The sequence below is a fragment of the Myotis daubentonii genome, chromosome 5 (genome assembly GCF_963259705.1).
Source record: "Myotis daubentonii chromosome 5, mMyoDau2.1, whole genome shotgun sequence".
Taxonomy (NCBI): Eukaryota; Metazoa; Chordata; class Mammalia; order Chiroptera; family Vespertilionidae; genus Myotis; species Myotis daubentonii.
This window is the reverse complement of record NC_081844.1, coordinates 35,299,040-35,326,029: the sequence shown is the minus strand read 5'-3', so window position 1 is coordinate 35,326,029 and position 26,990 is coordinate 35,299,040. Positions and strand designations below refer to the sequence as shown.

Sequence of the window (26,990 nt, the reverse complement as noted above, 5' to 3'; positions counted from 1 at the left end):
ATGATGATAAAATGAGTAAGGCAGAAAGAATGCCTCGACATGTGCTCAGAGTGATTTCTGAGATTGGGCTTTAGTGACCAGCCTGTTTTTCCCTTCCTGGCCTCCACCTCTGCCCAGGGCGTACATCTCTTTTTGGGAGAAAAGCACAAACTTTTCTGTGTATGTATAAACTTTAGATATTAAGAATTAAGTTATCAAAAGAACAGGTGATACTTCAGCAGCAGGTACCTTAGACAGAATGCAGCCCCTGGGCAGTGTTAAATTACAGGCTGTTGTCCACGCTGTGGGATGACAGGAGTACAGAGTGTGAACTAGGGGAGAAAGCCTCCTTTCCATTTCCCAAGGCTGGCTGCCAGGAGCTGCTGGCCTCCCCCTGAACCTGAGACCAGGGGCTACAGCATTTCTCTAATCCTTTTTCTGTACCAAATGCCTTTCAAGCCTCAAGCCCCAGCTAAATCAGCGGTTCCCAACCTGTGGGTCGCGACCCCTTTGGGGGTCCAACGACCCTTTCACAGGGGTCGCCTAAGACCATCGGAAAACACATATATAATTACATACTGTTTTTGTGATGAATCACTATGCTTTAATTATGTTCAATTTATAACAATGAAAATACATCCTGCATATCAGATATTTACATTATGTTTCATAACAGTAGCAAAATTACAGTTATGAAGTAGCAACGAAAATAATTTTATGGTTGGGGGTCACCACAACATGAGGAACTGTATTAAAGGGTCGCGGCATTAGGAAGGCTGAGAACCACTGATCTAAATATTGAGGAAGAAAGGCAATCACAGAAAATGTACATGCCAGCTGCCTCTTAAGAAGATTAATCAAAGATGAAAATGAAACAAACCTAGCTGTTCATTTAAGTTCTACTCTGGATTAGAAAACAAAGGGAGGAGCAGGCAAAAGGAGTAAACTAGTCAATGTGGTACCCAAACTGGCTGCAAAGCAACTCTGCTTCTCCACATCACTACAAGCCCTCTTTCTAAGGGGACAGATCCAACACCAGAGGAGAGGCTTTTAAAAGAGAAAAATCAGTCAGGAGCAGGAAATGAGCCTAAAACCAAACGTGCTTGAGATTCTGACTACTTCGTTTAAAAACAAACAAATGGAGCAACAACTGTATAGCTGTTTATACTAACGTATAAAGCTAGACGAGGAGGACACTTTCTGAGTATACACGTGCCAGGCACTGAAGTTTCAGGAAGAGTCATAACTCAAGTTCACACAGCCGGCAAGTAGAACTGGGACTCAGACCCAGCCTGCCTGACCCCTTGGCTCAGAGTATTCCTAATGAGCTCTGGCACCTGTGTTATGGAAACGGCTGCTCCGTGCCCCCAACTTGGTCCTTAAACATCAAGTCTGCTCTAGTAACAGCACATCCCTTCTTTTACAGAACAGAAAGGCCATCTGACTTGTCTTGATCACTTTACCTCCTCTACATGTGTCCAGTTTTTCTCCTTTGTTTCTAGATCACTAAATGAAACAAACATAATGACCTATTTCCACTTCACTAATGGTTCAGTAAGGAATAGAAGAATAAGGCATATACAAGGGTCTGATAATATAGGTAGGCAATACAAAACTTAAAAATGAAGATAAATGAAATATAGGGGTTTTTTTTGGGGGGGGGCAATAAAGATGGAATAATGATGGGAACTAGATCCTAGAGAAGAGCAGACAAGTCAGGAGTATTTAAGCTTACAGAAAAAGTGCTGAAAGGAAATGAATACAAACTCAGAATTCAATACACAGTGAAAACTTCCTTTAAGAATGTAGCAAATTAAGGGCATTTCATACAGTCAATACTGGAATAATTTGCTACCAGCACAAAGAAAACAATACTTTCAAATTGCCCTTATACCCATTGATAGTAAATTAGATGAAGTGAAAACGGATAGCAGTTTAGAAAACTACTCTGCAGACTGTTATAGTTGAACATACATACTCCCTACAATCCAGCCACGCCACTCCTCTAGGTATATATTCCATAGAAATGTTTATGGATCCCAAGATACATATACAAGAATATTCACTGGAAACTACCCAAATACCCAGCAAGAGTACAAAAGATCAATTATGAGATATCTGCATAACAGAATCCTACATATCAGTAAAAATGAGCACAGCTACAAACAATGTGGCTCAATCTCACAAGATTGCACAAAAGTAGAACAAAAAAATATGCTATAAATGATCCCAACAAAACTATACAGGTAAGGAAATCATAATTAGGTAGTGAAATATAAATAAAATCATGGACAGTAATAACAAAAACGTTAGGCTCCTGGGTGGAGCGGGGAGAAGGCACCATGATTGAGAAGCGTCAACAGGAGGGTACTTCTTGGGTGCTGGTTATGTTCTTGACCTTGTTTAACATTTGATGAACTTTACTGTCAACTTTTAAAAAATGAAAAAGAGAAGATTTATGTAATTTCATCTATGTGATTGCTCCTATAAATGGGGAAATAATTCATGCATATGGAAATTCAAACAAAATTGGGTTTAGTGATTCCAACTCCAGAAAAAAATATATAAAATTACTAATGTGTTTTAATAGAGGACAAAATAATAAAGGAAAATTAATCAAGTATTTAATGAGTCAGTACTGGGAGCCTGGATATTAAAGTCTTATCTCTTGGAATTCTTCAAGGAAAGAAAAATTCTGGCCATATAATTTAGACATTTTCTTATCTGAAGCAGGAAAATGATTTAGAAATCTGGAGGTACATTCCTGTTCTTTAAATTTTTTTAATTTTTAAAAATTGTTACTGAATTTATTGGGGTGACATTGGTTAATAAAATATGTAGGTTTCAGGTGTACAATTCTCTAATACAGCATCTGTATATTGTATTGTGTGTTCACCAAGTCAAGATTCCTCCCATCACCACTTATCCTCCCGTTATCCACTGCTGCCTCCCTGTGCCCCACTTCCCCTCTGGTAATCACTATACTGTTGTATGTGTCTGAGTTTTGTTTTATGTTTTTTTTTGTGTTTTTTTTTTTTTTTTGCTTGATCCCTTCACCTTTTTTACCCAGCTCTCTCCCCTCTAACAACTGCCAGTCTATTTTCTGTATTATGGGTCTGTTTCTATTTTGTTTATTTTATTCGTTAGAGTCCACATATAAGTGAAGTCATATGGAATTTGACTTTCTCTGACTGGCTTATTTTGATTAGCATCATACTCTCCAGGTCAATCTATGCTGTCACAAAAGGTAAGATTTCCTTCTTTTTCACACAGCAGAGTAGTACTCTATTGGGTAAATGTATCACATCTTTTGTATCCATTCATCTACAGACGGGCACTGGAGCTGCTTCCAAATCTTGGCTATTGTAAATAGCACTGCTATGAACATACGGGTGCATATACGTTCCTGGTTCTTTGACACTACCTTTGTTAGGACATGAGGCCGTCTTTCATCCCTACTTATGTGTTGTACTGAATTAATATTGAGCCCACATACATTCCTAAAGCCAAACTTGAAAAGAGAAAGAAAACATGCTAATTCTAGCTTTTGACACTAAATCTGATTTTTTTTATTAGATGAAAGATTGATATGACGATTCATGATTACTTAATAAAAAAAATCAGTGAAATAAAAACAAATGAAAAAAGCTATTTTAATTACTTTTGATTTCAATTAATCAACTATTTGAGTGCTTGATATATGCCTAGCAGCATTAATTCAAGGCAAATGTATTCATTAGATACTGAAATGAGACTATTACATCTCATTGATCTTAGTATGATGGCAGTATTTCACTCTTCAACAATGCACACTGATATGAGAGTTGAGCAAAGGTTTCTATTCTGGACATTTAAAAAAGAACCAATTAACTCAATGACTCTAGATCTCTGAAAGAAAAAATGTTTTCTTCTGCTGTTAAAAAAAAAATCTTACAAGGTCACATATAATCTCAGCTCTTCAAAGTAGCTGGTATTGCAAATCATTATCACAGCACATGAGCACATTACTCCCCATTACCTGGGAAGATAGGAAATATCGCAGGAGAGGTAAAGGATCCCATTTGCTACGCAGCAGCCTAAAGGTTCCTCTATGCATTTTGTAGTAGTATGCTAAAATAATATAGAGTAAATATGAACAAAAAATAAAAGTAGGTAACTTACAAAGAGCAAGCATGGAGAATCTAAACAGAAGCTACTGTGGTACTTACAATAGTGTGATGCTGGTGGGTTAGCCTATAGCCCTTAGGTTTTTTCCTCACTGGGCATCTGACATAGGAGGACCCACAATCATCTAATTCAAAATGGAGTGGCTCTGTTCCTACCAAGGTGGAATGTTTGCTATGTCCCAGATCGTTCTCACTACTTCACCCATGTCCAAATCATTAGTGTGTCTCTGCAGAAGTTAAAGACTGTGCCGTCTATTATAACCCAGAAGGAAGAGGGATCCCTTCTACTTATAGTCTTAAATAGACTTTAAGAGGGAAAATGGTGGCATAGGGAACTCCAGAGATAATTCCCTCCACTGAAACAAACATTAAGCTGGAAAAAAAAACCAATCAGAACCAACTATTTTTGGGCTCTAGAACCTGATAAAACACTTAACACACCAGGGGAATGCTTGATCTTTGGTAAGAGAGCGGATGTGAACCACCTACCACCCCGATTCCTAGAGTGACTGGCTGGAGTCATGCTGGGCAGTAAGCCCTAGTCCTCCAAAAATTTGGGGTCGTCCTTCTTCCCTAGGGTGTCTATTGTAAGATTTAAAGAGACATCAATCCCTCCCCTTCCCTTTTTAACGATCCAGACATTTAAGGAAATCCCTGTCAGTTCACAAGCTGACTGCAGAGGTAACAGAACAGAAACTTTAGTGGCCACATGCAACATAGAATACTGACTCTATAAAAGTCACTCTACTAATGGATGACTATAGCCCTCCAGAGTAATCCCCAAGGAGGGGAAGAATCCTGACTTTTATAATACTCAAATGCAGAAAACAGGAAAATAGAAGTCATTCATAGGAAAAAAGAAAGTTGAGAGAAACTATGCTGGAGGAAGCCTAGACACTAGAATTACTAGGCAAAGTCAACTTATTAAATACTAGACCAGCCGTGGGCAAACTATGGTCCGCGGGCCGGATTCGGCCCGTTTGAAATGGATAAAACTAAAAAAAAAAAAGACCGTACCCTTTTATGTAATGATGTTTACTTTGAATTTATATTAGTTCACACAAACACTCCATCCATGCTTTTGTTCCAGCCCTCTGGTCCAGTTTAAGAACCCATTGTGGCCCTCGAGTCAAAAAGTTTGCCCACCCCTGTACTAGATGCACAGTGCACGGATTTGTGCACCAGTGGGGTCCCTTGGCCTGGCCTGTGGGGGTCAAAACAGGCTCTCCAACATCCCCCAAGGGGTCCCGGATTGTGAGAGGGCGCAGGCCAGGCTGAGGGACCCCACCAGTGCACGATCGGGAACAGGGAGGGACCATAGGAGGGCTCCAGGGGGTGTCCAGCCCACCTCGCCAGGTCCCAATAGGCCGGACCCCAGCAGCAAGCTAACCTACCAGTCGGAGCATCTGCTGTAGTGTTTGGACAGGTTCAAGTCTAGGACTAATGAGAGGGCACTGTCCTCCCAGCACAATTATAGCCAACAGCTATAGTTGTAAGCTTGAACCTATGGTCCGAACACGTGGCCCCACATGGCTGAGTAATGTGGGCTTGATAGGCGAGTTCAGGTGCATGTAACTGAGTAGGATTGAAACTCATGAGAATGTTGTAAACATCTTGACCACACCCTTAGTTTGCCTCATGGAATCTGGCTATAAAATAATGCAGACTGGTGCAGCCACTGTGGAAAACAGTATGGTGTTTCCTCAAAAAATTAAAAATAGAACTGCCATTTGACCCAGTAATACCACTTCTAGGAATATATCCCAAGAAAACAGAAACAACAATCATAAAGAATATATGCACCCATATGTTCATAGCAGCACAATTTACAATAGCTAAGATTTGGAAACAGCCTAAGTGCCCATCAGCAGATGAGTGGATTAGAAAACTGTGGTACATCTACACAATGGAATGCTACGCTGCTGTAAAAAAGAAGGAATTCTTACCATTTGCAACAGCATGGATGGAACTGGAGAGCATTATGCTAAGTGAAATAAGTCAGTCAGAGAAAGAAAAATAGCAGATGATCTCACTCATTTGTGGGATAGAAAGAACATTATAAACTGATAAACAAAAATAGATACAGAGGCAAAGAAGCATCGAACAGACTGTCAACTACAGCAGGAAGGCTGGGGAGGGTTGAGGGGAGAGGGGGAGAAGGTAAGAGATCAACCAAAGGACTTCTATGCATGAATATAAGCATGGACGCAAGACACTGGGGGATGGGGAGGTGAGGGCATGTGCTGGGGGGTAGGGGAGACTGGGGGAAGGTCAATGGGGAAAAAAGGATACATATGTACTACTATTTGTAATACTTGAAACAATAAAATAAAATTTTAAAAAGCGGGAGACTGGGGTGGTTGTATCACTATGAAATAAAATGCACTTAAGTCAAAAAAGTTTACCATAAAAAAGATGTTACATATTAATAAAGGTGCAATTCATCAATTTATAAACATATAATTATAAACATATAACTATAAACTTAACAGAGGCCCAAAATATATGAAACAAAAATGGACAGAACTGAAGGGAGAAATAGATAGCTCTATAGTAAGAGTTGGGGACTCCAATACCTACTTTCAATAATGAATAAGAAATCAGACAGAAGGTCAATAAGAAAATAGAGGACATGAACAACACTTGAAACCAATTAAACCTAACATACATACACAGCACACATTACCCAACAACCACAGAATACACACAGAAACCATGAAGCATTCTCCAATTCAGATAATGTATCAGGCCACAAAACAAGTCTTAAGAAGGACTGAAAACATATGCAGTATGAGAAAATACAAAGAGAAAATACTCAAATCAGTAAAATTAGAAATGAAAGAGGAGATATTACTGCTGACTTTACAGAAACAGAAAGGATTATAAGAGAATATTAAGAACAATAATATGAATGTGTATGTACAGTAATACAATGGATAACCTAGATAAAACAGAAAAATCCTAGAAATACAAACTACAAAAAGAAGAAACAGAAAGTCTTTATAGTCCCATAATAAGTAAGGAGATTGAATTAGTCACCAAAAACTTTCCCTAAAAGAAAAGTCTGACCCAGCTTTACTGGTGATTTCTACCAAATGTTTAGAGAGTTAACACCAATCCTTCTTAAATCCTTCCAAAAAACTGAAGATCAGAGTCACTTCCTAACTCATCCTATGAGGCTAGCAATACCTTGATACCAAAGCCAAAGACACTACAAATAAAACTATAGACCACTATCGAGGTACATGCCCTTGGCCGGAATCAAGCCTGCAATCGAGGTACATGCCCTTGGCCGGAATCAAACCTGGGACCCTTCAGTCTGCAGGGAGAAAATATTTATAATTCACAGGTTTTATGAGTCTAGTATCCAGAAACTACAAAAAATCCCTACAACTCAACAACAAAAAGGCATCCCAATTAAAAAAGGACTTGAATAGACATCTTTCTAAAGAAGATATACAAATGACAAGCACACAAAAAATGTTCATCACTAGTCATTAAGGAAATGCAAGTTAAAAGCCCAGTAAAACATCACACCCAACAAGACAGATATTAACAAAAAGAGATAAAACAAATTAAAAGTGTTGGCAAGGATGTGAATAAACTGGAACCCTTATGTACTGTTGATGGGAGTGTAAAATAATGCAGCTACTGCAAAAAACAGTTTGGCAATTCTCAAAAATTTAAACAGAACTATCATTTGATTCAGTATCTCCATTTCTGAAATTGAAAGCAGGAACTTGAATAGATATTTGTACACCAATGTCATAGCAATATTACTCCCATAGCCAAAAGATGAAAACCACCCAAATACAGGGTGGGGCAAAAGTAGGTTTAGAGTTGTTTATATGGAAAATAATACAATAATTAATAAATAATAATACAAGAATAAACTTTGTGTTTTGAGTACTCACAACTGTAAACCTACTTTTGCCTGACTCTGTGTGCGTACACACACTGATTATTATCCACCTTAAAAAGGAAGCAAAATCTGATACATGTTATAGTGTGTAGGAACCTTAAAGACATTATGCTAAGTGAAATAAGCCAGACACAAAAGAGCACAAATTATATGATTCTATTTCATAGAGAGAGAAAATAGATTAGGTTACCAGGAGCTGGGGAGATGAAGGAATTGGGAGTTGTTGCTTAATAAGCACACTTTCTGTTTGGGGTGATGAAGATGTTTTGGAAATGGTGGTGATGGCTGCACAACACTGTGAATGTAATACCACTAAACTGTATACTTAAATATGGTTATAATTTTGTGTTATATACAGTTTAGTACCTCCCTAAATAGAAAAAAAAGACGACTTTAAAATGCATTAATTATCTTCAGGTGTTTTTAAGGAAGAGGATATGGATTTAGGGTAGGATATCTCCAGAGGAAAATCAGGTACCTTCAGCCAAAGATGGTCTTCTATATTCCATAACTTAGAAGATATAAGTGGCCAGTATCATAGACCTAAAGCATCAGACACTTAGGCGTGTAAGGAGAAATAGAGAAATGTCCTCATGGAAGCGAGATGGCAGACAAGAGGTCAGATGCAGGTGCTACTTGTGGGGCCTGCCAAACTCTGCTTAGTGTTAGGTATAACTGTGCTTCCAGGACTGGCATATAAAAATCTGATATGGGGGTTGATTGGGACAAGAACCCTTGAAGGTACATCTTAAGACCTTGAGAGAAGGCTAAATGAAGTTTCCTATAGAAAGAAACTGGATGCCTGTTAATTGCAAGTTCATGAAAATGTATTCTAACACTTAGTAGCCACCAGATCCACGCTCTTTGAGAAGTGGAATTTATTTCCTCTTCCTTTAAATCTGGGCTGGCCCAATGACTTTTTTCCTTTTTAATCTTCGCCCGAGGATATTTTTCCATTGATTTTTAGAGAGAGTGGAAGAGAGAGGGAAAGAGAGAAATATCAATGTGAAATAAACACATTGATTGGTTGCCTCCTGCATGAGCCCCAACCAAGGCCTGGGCCAGGGAGGAGCCTGCAATCGAGGTACATGCCCTTGACCGAAATCAAACCTGGGACCCTTCAGTCTGCAGGCCGACACTCTATCCACTGAGCCAAACCACCTAAGGGCTCAATGACTTAACCACCAAAATGGGGCAGAAGTCACATTGTGGTGGGCAGTCTTTAAGATGGACCCCCTTCGCCACACAGCTCACTGTCTAATGGGATTAAGAGTCTGTGTAATCCCTTTCCTTTGAGGGTGGGTTGGACCAGGGGTGGGCAAACTTTTTGACTCGAGGGCCACAATGGGTTCTTAAACTGGACCAGAGGGCTGGAACAAAAGCATGGATGGAGTGTTTGTGTGAACTAATATAAATTCAAAGTAAACATCATTACATAGAAGGGTACGGTCTTTTTTTTTTTTTTTTTTTTAGTTTTATTCACTTCAAACAGGCCGTATCCGGCCCGCGGGCCGTAGTTTGCCCACGGCTGGGTTGGACTCACTGACTTTCTTCCAGTCTAGGTTATAATGACTATGGTTTCCATCTCAAGCTCTGTCTCTATGATCACTCGGCTGGAAGAAGCAAGCTGCCATGTGCTGACCAGCCCCTGTGGCACGGTGAGGAACTGAAGCCTGCCAAAACCAGTGAACTTGGGAGTGGATTCTTCAACCCCAACTGAATCTTGAAATGATTACCGCCTGACTGACACCTTAGCTGCAGCTTCATGAGCTACTTGGAGAGAGCTGCTTGTTGTTTTCAGCCACCAAGCTTTGTGGTAACTTAACACACAGCAACAGGTAACACATGTAAGGTGATCGGAGACTTCTAAGCCCAGGGCTTCCCTTCCTTCCTCTTAGAACCCAGCCTTTGTGCTATCAAAAGCGCAAGGCACGTGAGGAAGAACCAAGGTGCTCATATTGACAGTCTCAACTGAGCACCGCCTACCAGCCAGAACTAAGACTTCAGACCAGCCATCCAGCCAGCTGCCAGCCAATGAAACCACTCCAGCCAAGGCCAGAGACACCATAGGATATGATGAGCCAGCCTCTGAATTCTTTTTAAAAAATATATTTTATTGATTTTTTAACAGAGAGGAAGGGAGAGGGATAGAGAGTTAGAAACATCGATGAGAGAGAAACATCAATCAGCTGTCTCCTGCACACCCCCTACTGGAGATGTGCCCGCAACCAAGGTACATGCCCTTGACCGGAATCGAACCTGGGACCCTTCAGTCCGCAGGCCGACGCTCTATCCACTGAGCCAAACTGGCTAGGGCCAGCCTCTGAATCCTGACCCACAGAATCAATGAGCAAATAGAAAGGTGGTTGTGTTAAGCCCCTACATTTTGGAGTGATGTGTTACACAACAATGAATAGCCCAAACAACCACTAACCAGCAGGGTTTGCAGTAAGAAGTAACAGACCCCATCAGGTACAGATCTGGGGCTTCGGGTTGCTATACTGAGCACCAGTGATTCATTCATAAATGATGGGTAACTGGATGCTTAGGGAGGTAGAAGACGTGGATGCATAAGAAAACGTTTACCCATGGTCACAATCTAAAACCCTGTATCTACCAGGTAATGTCTTGGAAATGGGAGCTCCTGTCTAAGCCAGGCTGACCAAAGAATAAGAAATTGTCTGTGTATGTCCTGTTGGAATTAAAACGCCCAAACAAAGAGGCTCTATAGAAACCAGTATCTCGGTTGCTGCTAAGAAAGGCAGCATCCATATTTTCCCGCATTACTTTAGTTATCTGCTCACTCAAAGGGGAAAACTCTCTCAAACCCCTGCCTCTAGTAGCTATAAAAGAGAAACATTTTTATCAAATTGATTACAGAACATATTTAGAGAAAAGAATAGTATATTATATGTAAGTTACATTAAAAAGGAGTTAACATTGCAACTGACTATAATCAGACTAGTAGTGTGAGTAATATAGGCTAGACCCCTTGGAGAAGGCTTCCTGGCTCGGAAAAAAGCCTGTGAAGTTTCTAACTTTACAATAAAGGCAGTCTTTGATAGCAAAGCTCCCAGATCTTTCAGGAATATTATTAGGAACCTCATGCTATAACCTATTCCTCTTCCCGAGAAAAAGCATACAACCATCATTTCCAACAGCAATACACCAGGAGGAACAAAAATGGAGAAAAAGTCTACAAATCTGTGTGTCAACATTAGCGGGGCTTTCCTCTGTGACTTTAACGTGCCTGTTTCTGAAAGACGACTTGACAGCACAGACCTGGGAGGAGCAATAGCACTTGCCAACTGCTGCTCCTCAAATGTCAACGAGCCACTAACTACTGGCATCACTAGCTTCTGCCTAGGAAACGTCACCAAATATTCAATTGCCCACAAGATCCAAATAGTGGAAATTCACTAGTAACCTATTTATAAATATGTGAAAAATATGCATTAACAGTCATGTGATGCCATGCGAAGAACAGGTCTTTATGCAATGTACTATAAACTGGTACCCAATTCAGCCACAAATAAATATCAAGTCAGGGAATAACAAGTCCTGAGAAAAACTACGCAACAATGCCTTCAGAGTCCAGTTACAATGCAGATACCAATTAGCAAACATTTGTTATCTAACAAAATAGTATTCCATGTCATTAGTGCTGGTCTGATTAATAATGAGGCTGAAATGAATAAAGTTCTTGTAAAAGCAATATTTTATTTTGTATCTATTATCTTTAAAAAGAAAGATATTAACCACTACCATAACAAAATCCTATTGGAACATGCACCACAAAATAAATATGTATGAACATTGTTAGAATGCCAAATGGAAGACGGTGAGGAATATGTAGAACCCTAACAATGTGCATTTAACTGGGGAATAATTTATTGAAAGATAAACTATGTAAAGGGATGAAACAGAAACCATAAGAGAGCAAACAATCTTTTTCCTTCCTTTCTGAGAAGCCCTATATTAACACATGCAGCACATGCTGGTTGCATTTGGAAGGCTTCCGGTGTCCATTAGCAAAGAGATACTCCAGAATGAGGAAAAGCTTTCCTAGGCATTTTAGATCATGAGTCCATTACCAGACAGATCTAGTTACAAACGAATCCTTCAAGTAGACTATAATGCAAAGAATAAAACGGCCTTCACCTCAAACAGAGGAGATAAGCTGCATCCTGGAACACAGGTTAAGTTTCTGGGGCCCAGTAAAGTATATCTCAGCTATTTGTAGTTTAATGAAACCAAACAATGATTAGTTCCTGCCCACGTATCATTTTGTTAATCAGGGGTTCTGGGGACAAGACCATTAATTTCAGTCCTAAGAAGCCACACTGGACTGTGCCCGGCACAGGCACATTGATTTTTTTTCACTAGTAGGAATTGTTGAAGTGGCTTTAGAGTCCTCACTCTGAGCATCATGATTTAGAATGATCTCATCTCCACAGTGACTCGTTTACTCACCCTAAATTTAAGCTTCTTTTCTCTCCTTTTTTGTCTTTTTAATAGGCTTAAACAAAATGGCTATCAGTCTCTGACTTCAGTGATTCCTATCATCAACCAGTCAGACATTTTCCTCATTTCTCATCATCACTGTATGATATCAACCTTGTACAATTCTTGGCCAATGGCCATATTAATTTTCTACTTGAAAGAACACAAATAGAATACTGCTTATGACGAAGGTAGGAGGGGGAGCTTGGGGAATAGCTGTTAGTCTTGATGCATAGCAATTAGCTTTGCAAATAGAAACAGTAACATGATTGGACCTGATACCTAGCCAAACTGCCAAAGGGGGGGGGAAATCATTCTGTTGGGGGTCCTGAGTGACTTTTTAAATAGTGGCTACATTTGCCTTTTTGGAAATGGTATGAGCAGTGTGACATCAGAGATCTTCCGTTTCCATGGTGACTATTAGTGATGGCATTTCAAATGTTGTGGTTAGGTTCCACGATATCCCATGAGAGAGGGAAGAGAAAGCACTGCTTCATTTTAACATTTTTAAAGGAAAGAATGCTGATCATCCAAGTAGATACGATCTGTTCATCTTAAGCATGTGGGCTGATAGAAGCTACATGAGTAAGCTGGTGAGAGATACTAAAGCACTTGGACTTGATAGGGACTAATTAACTGCTTAGGTATTTAGCAGCAATTAACTGTCATTTTCCGTCTACACATTATTTTATAAAGTGGTTTTCTTATACCACGGATTTACCCACATTTTACGTGTAGGGAAAGTAGTGTAAGTTGGGAGAAAAACTTAGCCTTCCGCTGCAGTTAAGGACAATCTCTAGGGTGAAGACGGAGAGCTGTCCAGCCCAATACGACATCCCTCACAGGCAGGCAGCAGTGCGCACTTCTCTCTGCCCGCTCGGCCCTGGGTCCCTTGCACATAGGAGACTTAATAAATACACTTAGTGATTTTGATGTCGATGAAGCTAAACATTTCATTTTTGCTTTGTTTAATTTCCCATTTAGAGCTGACGGTTAACTTTAAAACACTCAGTTTACTTACGAAGAATTGCATGTAGTTGAAAAAAATAGAATAAGCAAAAGCCTAAGAAAGTGCTTCATTTCACTCCGATAAACAAGGAAGTTTTTAATTTTCTCATGTAGCTGTAAAGTTAATCTCTTAAAAAAGATAAATCAGTTATAAACTTTATATAATGCCAGGTATTCTTTTTTTCTATTAAAAATTGTTTTTTATCTGTTACTTCAATATATTTTGTTTATAGAAGGTATATGCTAGTTTTTCTGACTAGTGATTTAAATCAGATCTACTGGGTAGTTAATATTGTCTAGAGCCAGAATCAAAGATTACAAATCTAAGTAACGGAGAAAATCTGCTGGCATGATGAAAGGAGGTCATAATGAATCAGAATGTAATTTAAAAACAAATTCTACATAAACGCATTCTTACAGTCACAGTAACCAGAATGATAAATAAGCTGCCTCTCTCTGACTCAAGCTACTAGTTACGTGGGGACAGAATATTTAGGCCATCACTGGGTAAGAGTGTTACAAAAGCCCAGAGCAAGAATGGATATGCACATTGATGACAAAGTCAGAAAAAAAAGTAGGACATTTAGGTCACAAAGTACCATCAGTCGTGATGAAGTTAACAGGCATCCACAAATCACTGATAGGACTGAGCCACCTAAGGTAAACTTTATTTTTATCATCACATACCCAATCCACAATGAGACTGAGATCAGTTACTGATGAAATTAAAGGGTATCCTGCCACTGTTTCAGAAAAGAATCTACTTACAATGTAAATGTAAACAACTGGCCATGTGGAGAACTTAAATAAAGACACTAGGGGGCAGAATTCCAGACTGTTAGAACTGTAAAAGATGACGTGAATCACATGTTTTTAGTAAGAAAATAAAGGTCCATGAAGATCAAGTGAAATTATCCAAGATCACAATAGCTACTGTCCATGCAGAAATGGAATCGTAACCATACCCTGCCTAAGTGTCTCTTCTTATGTGCTACCTCTAATGGCGTATTATGAATGACTGCAGCACACAAATACCAGTGCTACCACAAAGAGACCTGCATTCTAAGAGTCAACTTATGGAGAGTAATTGTTTGGCATTTTATAAAAACCAATTAAAACACACACACACACACACAACCACTGTACTTAAATAAATTATGTAAAAGTGTATGACTAACTACTAAGCAGTATACCTAAAACCAATACAAAATAAAATTGAAAGTAAACTGTTAAAAAAAAAAAAGAACCAAAGTCAAAATGAACAAACATGGAAGGAAAAAAACAACAACATAGAAAACATGTGAAAATAAACACTTTAAATTTACCTTCCTTGAAGTTCTGAATAATGGACATCTCAGATGTCTGATTCAGAAATTTAAACAGAACAGTAACATATTAGTAAATTAGATATCAAATGCATCATACACAGACAAAAGTCCTAGCTTTTTCATTTGAAGGGTGACCAGATTTTGAGTCAAACAGAAAGTCAAACCCCTATGTGTTTCCCCAAAAGCAAGCAATGTGGGGCCTACAGGCCACAGTGACAGCAGTACCACTTTCTTCCTCCCACAGAACTCACTCAGTTCTTCCAGGGCTGCTCCTCAGGCCAGAGACCCACTGACCAAAAGAAACCCCGTAGGGAAATCGAGTAGTTCCTATTGTAGGTGCCGATAAGGAGAAAGGCTCTTCCCTGTTATTCTAAAAAGTCTACAAGCAGATGATCTGAAATTGAGCTATTATTTAGATTATGATAAAAAGCTAGAAAGAGTACAGATGCTGATTTCCATTATCTGCTCATAAAAAGCAGAAACTGAGGCTCTTATGGGGAACTGAATGTGACCTCAGGCAAGTCAGCGGCCTTTCTTCCTTGCATGTATTATTTCTAAAAAGAGAGATATCATGAAGCTAAATGAAATAACACGCAGAAGTGATAGAGTACCAATGCTCTCAGTTTTAAGACTGATTAGGTTTCCCACAGATACCAGAAAATCATGAAATTGCGTATCAGCCTTTAAGAGTGCAGGCACGGCCAGTGTCACAGGCAGTACCCTTACCTTAATGATCTGGAAGAGGATATTACATTTGGAAGAGAATACTAAAACCCTGCTACTCAAAGTGCGGTCTTAAAAGAATCAGCTTGGGTGTCACTGGGAGCTGGTTAGAAATGCTGGCTCTCAGGCCCCACTGCAGACCTAACGAGTCAAAATCTGCATTTTAACAAAATCTCCAGGTGATTCCCAAGCACATGAAAGCGTGAGTACTGTACTGCAGACACTGACAGTGCCCGGAAAAGAGGCCACTGAAATTTCAGATGATCGCTGCCCTTCAGATACATATGGAGAATGAGCTCTGAGTTGGTTTGGCCTTTTCCTGGTACCACCAGGAAAGGCTGACTTCTGGTCAACTACAGATTAAACCATTGAGAGGTAATCATTTGTTATCACATATATCAGTATCAATCATGTGAGCCTCATTTAGTTCATTTAGTTCCCTCTTCTTTAGTGGGGTTAAAGATAACAGCAAAAAAATTATAAAGCTAGCCATGTTAACAAGTGCTTTATTAATCTGTCTGGATAATGCCAAAAACCATGGCCAGAATAAATGATTAAGTGAGCCTGGGTCATTACATTTCCATAATTATAATCATTAAAAGTTAGGCAAAGGTATTGACTTACTGATGGGCAACAACTTACTGATTAAAAAAAAACACCTCATTTCAACTTTCATTTTCAGAGAAAAGAATATTTTCTTAAAAGGAAATAATCCGCCTTTAGAATGGAGTAATAAGAAAACAAACACTGGAAGAGAAATAACCTACATTTTGATCATGGTTTTCACCATGTTAGCTTCTTAATCGGAACAGCAATTTGTGTAGGGATACAATACCAAGAAGCAAGTGTGAAAGGGAGCTACATTACTTCTTGTCCCACTCATCTACAATGTCCTTTTCATGCCCCTTCCCAATGACCTGCTGTCCTAGATCAGGAATGGAGAATCCACACAGCGCAAGCTCTTCCCCAAGAGCAAAGTCACTGCGAACGGTATTTAAGGAGCAGGAAATTCTGCCTTTAAAAGGCATTTTGTACTGGCAACTGAGATTCTATTTTAATTTCCTGAACAACAATATTGATAATCTCCACACTGATTTACATTTTTCTTGGATCCATATCATCAAACTTCATTTTCCCAGACAAAGTAACTGGGCATAAAGCACAAGAGGAGAGATGAACACGATGACTAGTGTGACAGACAGTGAGGAAGACAGCACACTCAGAGACGGGTTGCTTCTGAATGCTCTATTCCAGCAAACTGCTTATAGGAGTTTTCTTTGTGTTTAAGCACAGGTATTTCACTATTCAGTTTTGTCCCATTTTGAACATAAACAGGCGCGAAAGAGTCCTGGGGTAGTTTTAATTGTGGTACCAAGTTAAAAATGTGAACGAGTCATGAACTTTGCCCTCACCAGCCCCACCCCCCCTTACCTGATATAACAGCTATTTTCCCAGACCCATGTTCTTCTCTAGCTATTCTTTCTGCTTCCTCCATCAGCAGCATGCCAAATCCCTATAAGGAGCAATAAAGAGGGTGAGTGAATTAAGGAGAAGTCATTAAGGGAATCTATAAAACAAGAAGGCTAATAATTAGTACTTGCTAAAATCTGTTAAAATAAGAGTGACAAAAAGAAACCCACTTATGAAAGTACGGAAAGAGAAATCTTTTAATTATACTGAAAGTACACTACAGCAGGCTAGTGGGAGGGAAAATAAAAAAGGAATAACTTTGCAACAAAAGCCAAAAGGTATTTTGTGGCTGATGTAATCTACTCACAGCAAGGGGGTGACTACTTTCACTTCTGTCTCTTTTTGAACAAGTTCTACACAATTTCAAGGTGATGAAGTCTAGGGCATCTAACCTGTATTTATTAGTCACCCCTCCAATTTCTAAGAGGCTTTGAGTGCTAGTCTGCTTAGCCTAGCACTTAGTCAAAACTACCAGGTAATATTCTTAAAAAGAAAAAAGATTTTAGAGAGAAGGGAAGTGGGAGAGAGGAGGGGGGAGGGAGGGAGGTGGAAATAGAGAAACACTGATTTGCTGTTCCACTTATTTATGCATTCAATGGTTGATTCTTATATGTGCTCTGACTGGGGGTGGAACCCACAACCTTGGTGTATCAGGATAATGCTCTAACCAACTGAGCTACCTGGCCAGGGCCCCAGGCAATATTCTTAATTCACTAATTTTGGAGTCTATGCTAAATCTACCACTAGTGTCTTTAACCCATTTTCCTAAAACTTAAAAAGTGAGTTTTTTATTTATTTAAGTTGTTTGGGGAGAGTGGAACAGTGTTCCAATATATATCATATAACTCGCATTTATGAAGTGCTTTAATACTTCTTAAGTGCTTCCACATTATCATCTCCTTTGATGCCATAATAGTGGATCATTCAAAACTGCCAGGATTGGATCATTTCTGACTTTCAAAAACAGCAATTTCATATCATTCAACCTAGTATTATATTCCACTTGCCTGAGTCTCACTTTGTCTCTTCCTCCTCCCCCTCATACCCAAAAGTGGGCAATTTGAAGAGAAGACATCTCTGAACAGCTAAAATATTGGTTCCTGTTTCTATACTTCCCTTTCACCTTTTGCTGGGTCTTCCTCCCATTCCATTTTTCTTTCCCTCCTTGGGGGAATTTCCTAAATAATTATGGTCAAACAGAAATTAAATACAGGATACCTGATGCTGAAACTTAGTAGGATCCCGACTGCTCACAGGGACCACACTCCCATACACATGCAGCTCTCGGACTATGGAAACACCTCCAACCAATTCAAAACGGAAGGTTTCCTCCGAACACTTTCGTAATCGCAGGAGGCCAATCAAAATGTCTTGATCTGGGTCTTCGTATGATAAGAATGTTTCCCAGCCACCATTTGCAACATAATCTCTCCTTACCAACTCAACCTGTTAAATAAAACAACAACAACAACACAAAATCAACAAACAAAACCACATTTTTTAAAAATTAGAGAACAAAGTTCATTTTTATAAATATATGTATTTACTTAGACTAATATCCACAATTAAGGTAAAAAATAATCACGAATTATTTCTTTTTACTTGTCCAATCTTGAACATCAAATAAATCAGAGTTCATGCATTGTTCATGAACTGTTTTTCCTCCTGGTGGGTGCCAGGGCCACTGATCACTAGCTACCCAGATACCAAAAAATTATGCTTCTGAAATCTCTTGATGCTGATTCCGCATGTGGAGCACTCAAATTGCTCTACGTGTGCCACTCATGAGAGAAGCCCTTTCTGATGTTCCTGAACTATTATAAAAAACAGACAATTTTACAGTTTCATGAACATTTGAACTTCATTAATCTTGAGATTCTTACAAATATCTAGCTTAGTAAATGCTTCCATGCAGTTAAATCTCTGCTGCTCCATGAAGAGTCTCTAAGGTAAAATTATACACTATGCCACATGCATAGCTCTTAGGAGAACCCCTTGGCCCCAGAACTTTCAGATGCTCAATGGTTTAACTTTCTAGTTCTTCCTCCATTAAAACACTCTTTTGCGGGGAGGGGTATGTGTCAGTGTCACTTACTTGTTCCCTGACAGCATCCCATAGGGCCTTAAATTATTATGTCTAGTTATGAGATTAATACATTAAAGAAAATTCAATCACTGGAAGAGTGGCTTTTTGGAGGAGACTTCTGTGGTAGCAATCTACATAGCTTTTGATTCAACTCATTGTTCAAGTGCCCTTGTACTTTGCATAAATATAAGCAATATGTAACAACATACATACACAGAAACCTACGTATGTGGGCATCAGGCTCAAGTTTTGTGGAACCCCTGTCTGCTGGTAAGGACAAATCTATTCATTTGATTACCTCCAATGGGCAATAATTTAACAGCTGCACACAATGAGATGAGCAGATCCCATCCAGCTTTACCTGAATATAGCCACTAGTCACATGTGGCTATTTACATTTGAATTAATTAAAATTAAATAAAAGTAAAAACTCAGTTCTTCAGCTGCACTAGCCACCTTTCAACTGCTTAATAGTCACATGTGACTTGGCAGATGCCACACTGGATGGCAGGTTATAGAACATCGCCAGCACTGCAGAGTTCTATTGCACAGTGCTGGTCCAGAATGAAGTTCAGATCTGGTTTTCCTAACCTGGCTCTTCTAGAATTCATCCCCTCATACTTGGCTCTTTCCTGGCTTGACATCTGTATCTGATCCACAATTACTCTTTGCTCATAGTTTACTCATTAACTTTGAGGATCCAGTCCATTGGTAAGAAGATGTGGGTTCAGGCTTGACAGAAAAAGATTTATGAACAGGACCCAATCTCTCTATAAAATGAAGAAACTAACCTGATACGGCCGTACTTTGTGATGAATTTCTTGAATTCCAACCTCTCTGGTTCTCACATCTCGACACTGGAGAGAAAAAAAAAAGTGAATGAGGGAGCAATTATAAAATTGGTAACTAATTCAATTTTTATTGAAACCACTCCACAAACCCCAGGCTCAAAATTAAGTTTGGATACAATTTACATTGAGATAAAAGAACTGCACTAAAAAATGAAACCATCTTTAATAAATCTGAGGATGGGAACCATGGAAGGAAAATGTACGAAGTGAGTGCAGTACAGTACTGCTTTTAAAATAAGTTTAGAATTCAAAAAAGATCGATATATAATGTAATATTGGAAGTAAAAGAACATACATCCTAAAACCTGATAACGGTTTTACCCAGGGGATATAACTGTATTTGAAAGTGCAATCCAAAACTATGTATATAGAAGAGTAAAAAGCAAATTCCTAACTTTTAAAAACTCTCACCACTTTATGGCAGTTAATATTTTTAGCATCATCATATCTGTATCACTTTGGAAGTCTTGTCAAAAAGAGGGATGCTGAGGAGTGCTGGTTTTTGTTGTTGTTTGTTTTGCAGAGAAGGGCACTGCAGAAGAAAGGATGGGAGGGCGGGAGGAAGGACAGAAGAAAAAAAGGGGTGGGGGGAAACTTTCTAAAAAATAAAATAAAAAAGGGACCTAGACTCATTTATTATATAACCCGAACTCCAGTCACAAATGGCTCTAGTGCAGTGATGGCGAACCTTTTGAGCTCGGCGTGTCAGCATTTTGAAAAACCCTAACTTAACTCTGGTGCCGTGTCACATATAGAAATTTTTTGATATTTGCAACCATAGTAAAACAAATATTTATATTTTTGATATTTATTTTATATATTTAAATGCCATTAAAGAAAAATCAACCAAAAAAATGAGTTCGCGTGTTACCTGTGACACGTGTGTCATAGGTTCACCATCACTGCTCTAGAGTCCCAGGCAGGCACGGAGTTGCCTGCAGATATGGATGCAATGTCTGGTCTGCATAGCCAAGCATCTATGATGCAACTCTCACTTCTATTCCACATGCTCCATGGCCTGACATTTATAATTACAAATCCATAAAGTATTCAGTTATAGGTCTTATGGCCTATTTCCCTACAGAATAAACTGTAAAACTTATTTTCAGGGTTCTAACATTTTCTACCAGTGAGGAAGATCACCCTAGGAGATTTGATGATGTCATTCATGCAAGCTAAACCACCAACAGTGTATTTACAAAGGACTGCTAGATATGGGTAAAATTCCATAAGAAACACTAAAAGCTGCATGCCCCAGGAACCAGTCCAAAACAGTAATACCTTGCTAATGTGGATTCCATGAACTCAAAAACTGTATAGCAAACAAGGATGACAAGTCTCTGTAATTATAAGTCTACTAGGGGCCCGGTGCACGAAATTCGTGCACTGGGTGTGTGTGTGTGTGGGGGGGGAGTGTCCCTCAGCCCAGCCTGCCCCCTCTCACATACTGGGAGCCCTCAGGCGTTGACCCCAGCCCAGGCCTGACGCCTCTGACAGAGGCATCAGGCCTGGGCTGGGGGCAGAACCAGTGATGGGGGGAAATGAGGGTCCCCTGCTGGGCGGGAGAGCGGGTTGGGGGCGAGTCGCCCTGCCGGCCCGCGTGATCGGGTCCCGGGCGACCACCGGCACTCACGCCCTCAACCCGCTCTCTGATGGCGCTGTACCATCCTGCCTGCAATATGCAAATTAGCCGCCATCTTTTTTGGCGGTTAACTGCCATCTTAGTTGGCAGTTAATTTGCATATCTCACTGATTAGCCAATGAAAAAGGTATCGGTCGTACGCCAATTACCATTTTTCTCTTTTATTAGTATAGGATTACCTTTGTATGTTGTCTTTTAACTACAGCAGTTCTATATAGTAACTTGCATGTGAATGTACTATATTTACATGACCTTAATGATCGCCTGCATGCTTCTGGGTTTTTTGGGGTTGTTTTTTTTTTTTTTTTTGCGGGAGTGGGGAATGCTTTTTAAAAGGCAGAGATTGGTATTTGCTTAATTGCTGGTATAGACATTGCCTCTGTGAACTAGATGTCTTTTGGCTATGACTGAATTCCAGTCTTTAGACTCAACCCCAGTTACTGAGAGGCTATCAAGGTTTATGAGGGTACAGGGCTAAAGACAATGGGTGGATGATAAGGTTATCAGGATAACCAGGCCAGATCAGTCACTTTTAGTGGTATTTTCAAGAGAAAGAGGAGGTGGAAATGAAGAACAGCTGAATGGGAAGCAGAACAGACCTACAATCCTGTTTGGTTTATTAATTATTGCAAATACGTGAGCTGATTTTCTAGAACTTAAAATCATTTAATTTGGGGAGGAGGATAGAATAAGCCAATAATGTTCACACACTCTCCTCTGCACAATTTTCTGAAAAGTTTTCTCCATAGTAATTTGGCTAAGAGAATAAAATGCCTTGGGTAAGTCTTCAAACATGATACAAGGCCCTCAAAGTGCAGTCCATGCTTACATTGTGCATGAGGACATTCACAGCCCCATCCCACACCTAGTGAGCCAGAATCTCTGAAGGCAGAGCACAGGAACCAGTACTCAGGGCAACACCACTCCTGGCCTTTTCTCTTGAGCAGTTCAGTTCTAAGAAGTAGTTTCTAGGGCACTGATTTTAAATCTCATAATACTTTAAGTAAGAATCACCTACAGAGATTTAAATTGCAGATTCCTGGGCTCTTTGTACTTCTAGGGCCTGCAGAAAGGAAGTGCTTAGTAAACATCTGTTCACTGGGTGTGGGATGGGGCTGTGAATGTCCTCGTGCACAATATAAGCATGGACTGCACTTTAAAGACATCGTTTTGAGGGCCTTGTATCATGTTTGAAGACTTACCCAAGGCATTCTATTCTCTTAGCCAAATTACTATGGAGAAAACTTTTCAGAAAACTGACTGAATAGATGCGAGGGTGGAGTGGGATGAGGAGACTGTTGTATGTGGCAATAGCATTGTCTGGTAATTACTTCACGCACGTAATCCTTGTTTTTTCAAACATCGTATCCTCATATACTGATCTAACCATTAGTCAAGAATCGAACACTCAATTCTTCAAAAGAAAAATGTTTTTCAAAAAGTGAGTTAAGTACATAGTTGGCAATCTGGGTAGGTAGAAAAAAAATTACACTCTGAGAAGGGAGCAGAAGGGGTGTAAGGGATGGGATGCAGCCTTTGCAACCACTAGCTTCAACTTCAACATGTTACACAGTAAGAATACTTTCAATATTTGAAAGTTCTTTGACCAAACTCCTAAGCTTGTGAGAATATAAAAGTATTTTTGCATTCCAGATTACTTTGAACTCAATAGTTACAGTCAGACTCTTACCTGTATTCCAAGGTCCTTCATTCTTGCGAATGCCAGCTCTCTCAAATTACCATGCTCGACTCCTGAGCTGACTAAGGGCATTGGAATATCCCTGTAGGAGAAAAAGATCAGCTGTTGTCAAGTATAAATCATTCTTTACAGCAGTAAAATAAGAAGACCTTAAAAAAGGAAAAAAGAAAACAAAAACTCAAACCCAAACAACCTACAATACAAATCAGAAAAGCAGAGGCTGAAGATTCTAAGCAGGGAGCCAGGTTCAGAGCTTCTCTATCCCTCAGTTTTCCCATCTATGAAATTATGATTTTCACCTACCACTCAGGGTTTCTGAGAAACACCTGATAAAAATCACTTTATAAGATTATAAAGTGCAAGCCAAACCGGTTTGGCTCAGTGGATAGAGCGTCAGCCTGCGGACTGAAAGGTCCCAGGTTCGGTTCCGATCAAGGGCATGTACCTTGGTTGCGGGCACATCCCCAGTAGGAGGTGTGCAGGAGGCACCTGGTCGATGTTTCTCTCTCATCGATGTTTCTAACTCTCTATCCCTCTGCCTTCCTCTCTGTAAAAAATCAATAAAATACATTTTAAAAAAAAGATTATAAAGTGCAAAATAAATATCTAATAACCATTAGTAATGATTTCTGGCTGAAGAGACATTTGTATTAAGCAAAACAAGAAATAAAACTGTTGTGTGTGTTTTTAATCCAATTTTATAGCTAGTGAATGACAAGTAACCAAAAGCCCATCTTAGCCAACAACTCGTCTCAAAGAATAATTTTTTCCCCTGTTTCCCAAAAACCTAAATGAGAAGTGACTCTGTAGTAGGAGAGTAATAACTTGCCTAAAGGTGAGAGGAGAGAAAATTGATTTCCTGGCATTAATCTAGTGTAAAGTGCCTGGTATCAAGAAGACTTCAATCAAAAGTTGAAGTTCCATATAGTAGCCCCAAACACCCTCTTCTAGACAAGCAGTTTTTAAAAATCTGAAGAATATGCTCAGCACATCTGCTTTCTACTATTTAAAGACAAGACCCCAATTTGTTTTGTCTAATATCTGGTAGATTAGAAGAAAGATGCAGAATACACCAATTATCTTCTCTTATTTTTTGCTTTTGAATCAATTTGAGTCTTTTCCTCCTCTTGTTACTTACCCTTTCAAATATTATGTACAATTAGCTCCTCCATCCATTAATTCTAATAAGATATTTCTCATTCACTCAAAAGTATCAAAAGCCAATCAATTAGCATTAAAAACTATACCGAATAAGTCTATTGGGCTCTGGAAGTCAGTAGTTTCCATAAAGACACTATAAAACAATGACCAGTCAAAATTCTTTAAGATGACTCCCCAGGAAATCCAAAGCAAGAGTAACAACCAAAGTTAAAGTCTTCTCAATGCCCTTTTATACTTTAAAATATGGTATAAATAACTCACAAGTACATATGTATACTTTCACAACTTAAAAGTGTAAAACATTGTTATATATGATGTGAAATTAATAAAACCAATGGCAACCACTGTTAGTCGCACACATGACAGACATTTGATTTTTGTTATGCACAGCAAGTTATGTTTTATAAAGGTGCCAAAATACTGAATTAGCAAATACTGAAGCATTGATCCTAGGGAAAATGCAGAGTTGGTTTCCTGCAAGTCTTTAGTCACATTTTCTTTAACCGATCAATGCATAACCTTGTTTTATTTGTGTTTCTGTTTAAAGGCACTTCATTTAACATCTAAGTGATTCATTAATATTGCACTCGTGGCCAACAGCACTATAAATTCATGCCTCAGTGAAACCTCTAACCATGTATTTTCTTCATCAGGCACATTACAGCCTTCTTGTGCTTAGGAAACTAGATAGGTAGCACTATGCCTGGGGGCCATTTTAAATAGCAAAATCAACAAAAAGGTAAGAAATGTGTTATTGAATAGACTGTGAAAAGAACACTGTTTACAGCATGAGAGCTGAAACAAGTGCATAGTATCGCACCAATATCCTATTACTCCTTCATCAACCCTCCAACTACCAGTCCGTCTACCACTTACCAGTGACTCCTGTCTGTAGCATCTTCCTATAATGGTTGTCAATGGTGATTATCTATTTCTATCATCCCATCTGTATTTATTAGCTGAGCTTGTATTGAAGGAAGAGCTTTCCCTTTTCCCTATTTATTCATTTATTTATGAATTCATAGATTCCCGTTTTATTCAATGAGATGTAACCTGGTATTCACCCATTTATTTTGTTGCTTAAGTTAGATTTGACCAGTGGGCATGGATTCAGGCTGGCATTTGAGAATATTCACTTTTCTATTTCAAGGGGTACTATTTCAAGCTTAGTGGTGCTAATATTTGCAATTTACTCATCAAAAAACCTTTAAAAGGATGGCTAGAGATTTTTTGGTCTGAAGTGTCTCACATTCCAGAAGCATGTTTTGGTTGCAAATTGGCATTCCTGTTTAATGCTTTGCAGTGATTTAAATATCACATCGAGGCAGACAGCTGTCAAACAGCCTGTGGGCAGCAGCAGTTTAATGTGGCTCTATCATATGTCTGGACAGAATCTTACATTTAATCACTGACTGCACCCTCAGGCCTGCAATACAGAACCATCTATTAGGTGGTTCATAAAAACACCCAGTAAGATGTTATTGACTCAGCTGTCATAAAGTTAAGAGAGTAAATTAGTTAAGGGGGGGAGGGGGAGGAAGGGGAGGGTAGGGGAAGGTAGGGGAAATGGCCAATTAAAAATATCAAGTAATATATTAGTAAAATATAGCATTAAAAAAAAGACATCGTGTTTTCACTTGAAATATCTTCCCTTCTACTTTCTTTCCTGTCCCTCCCTCTTGACACTTGTCTAAAAATTAGTTCTTAAAATCTTCGCCATGTACACATTTAGATTCACTAATCAACATTAAGTAGATAGCCTATAATTGGTAAAAGCTGTCATAGGTAGAAATGAAATGGCCAGCCCAGTTGGTATAATGCAGTGATTGTTGACCTCTACACCGGAAGGTCACCAGTTCAATTCCCGGTCAGGGCACATGCCTGGGTTGCAGCCTTGATTCCCAAGAGGCAGCCAATCAATGATTCTCTGTCATCATTGATGTTTCTATCTCTCTCCCTTTTTCCCTTCCTCTCTCTGATATCAAAACATTTTTTTAAAAGAAAGAAATGAAATGGCCAGATTTTCAAAAGGCATATATGACTTTCCATATTATGATTTAAAACAAAAATAAATCAACTATGATTATTAAAATTGTCTGGATTAAACACTCTGGGAGAACCTTTGCCAATGGTTTCTTTCTAGCAAGACATAACTGAATGCTTCCAAATTAGACTAATATCAGTTTTCCACATTCTAAGAATTGTTTTAAAAGTTTATAACTGAAGCCAGAAGAAACAATGCAGAGTCAAAGCCCTGTGATTCTCCTTCCCCAAATCAGAAGGTTTCTCAGCCACTTAACACTGTCTAAACACCTATCTTTCTCTTGCTCAGTTAGATATGAAGCTGTTTTACCAAGCTATTATTAGTGTTAAGTATACTATGTGAACATGGACATGGCTTTTGTGTTCCCTGGTCTTCTTACTTGTGCAGGAGAGAGGAGACAATTCAAAA

At 39.1% G+C, this 26,990-nt stretch overlaps 1 protein-coding gene and 1 non-coding gene across 2 annotated transcripts in view; both read right to left on the bottom strand.

Annotated features, from left to right (window-relative positions):
• Positions 1–26,990, bottom strand: part of ELP3 (elongator acetyltransferase complex subunit 3) — a 98,171-nt gene that overhangs the window by 14,364 nt on the left and 56,817 nt on the right. The window contains exons 11-14 of the mRNA XM_059697554.1: positions 23,369–23,459; positions 19,977–20,042; positions 18,318–18,545; positions 17,061–17,142 (exon numbers count right to left, since the gene is read on the bottom strand). Coding sequence (XP_059553537.1) covers positions 17,061–17,142; positions 18,318–18,545; positions 19,977–20,042; positions 23,369–23,459 — 467 coding nt within the window. The remainder of the gene's footprint in view (positions 1–17,060; positions 17,143–18,317; positions 18,546–19,976; positions 20,043–23,368; positions 23,460–26,990) is intronic.
• Positions 18,768–18,901, bottom strand: LOC132236343 (U11 spliceosomal RNA). The gene has a single exon (XR_009453279.1). It is a non-coding gene; the product is annotated as a U11 spliceosomal RNA (small nuclear RNA).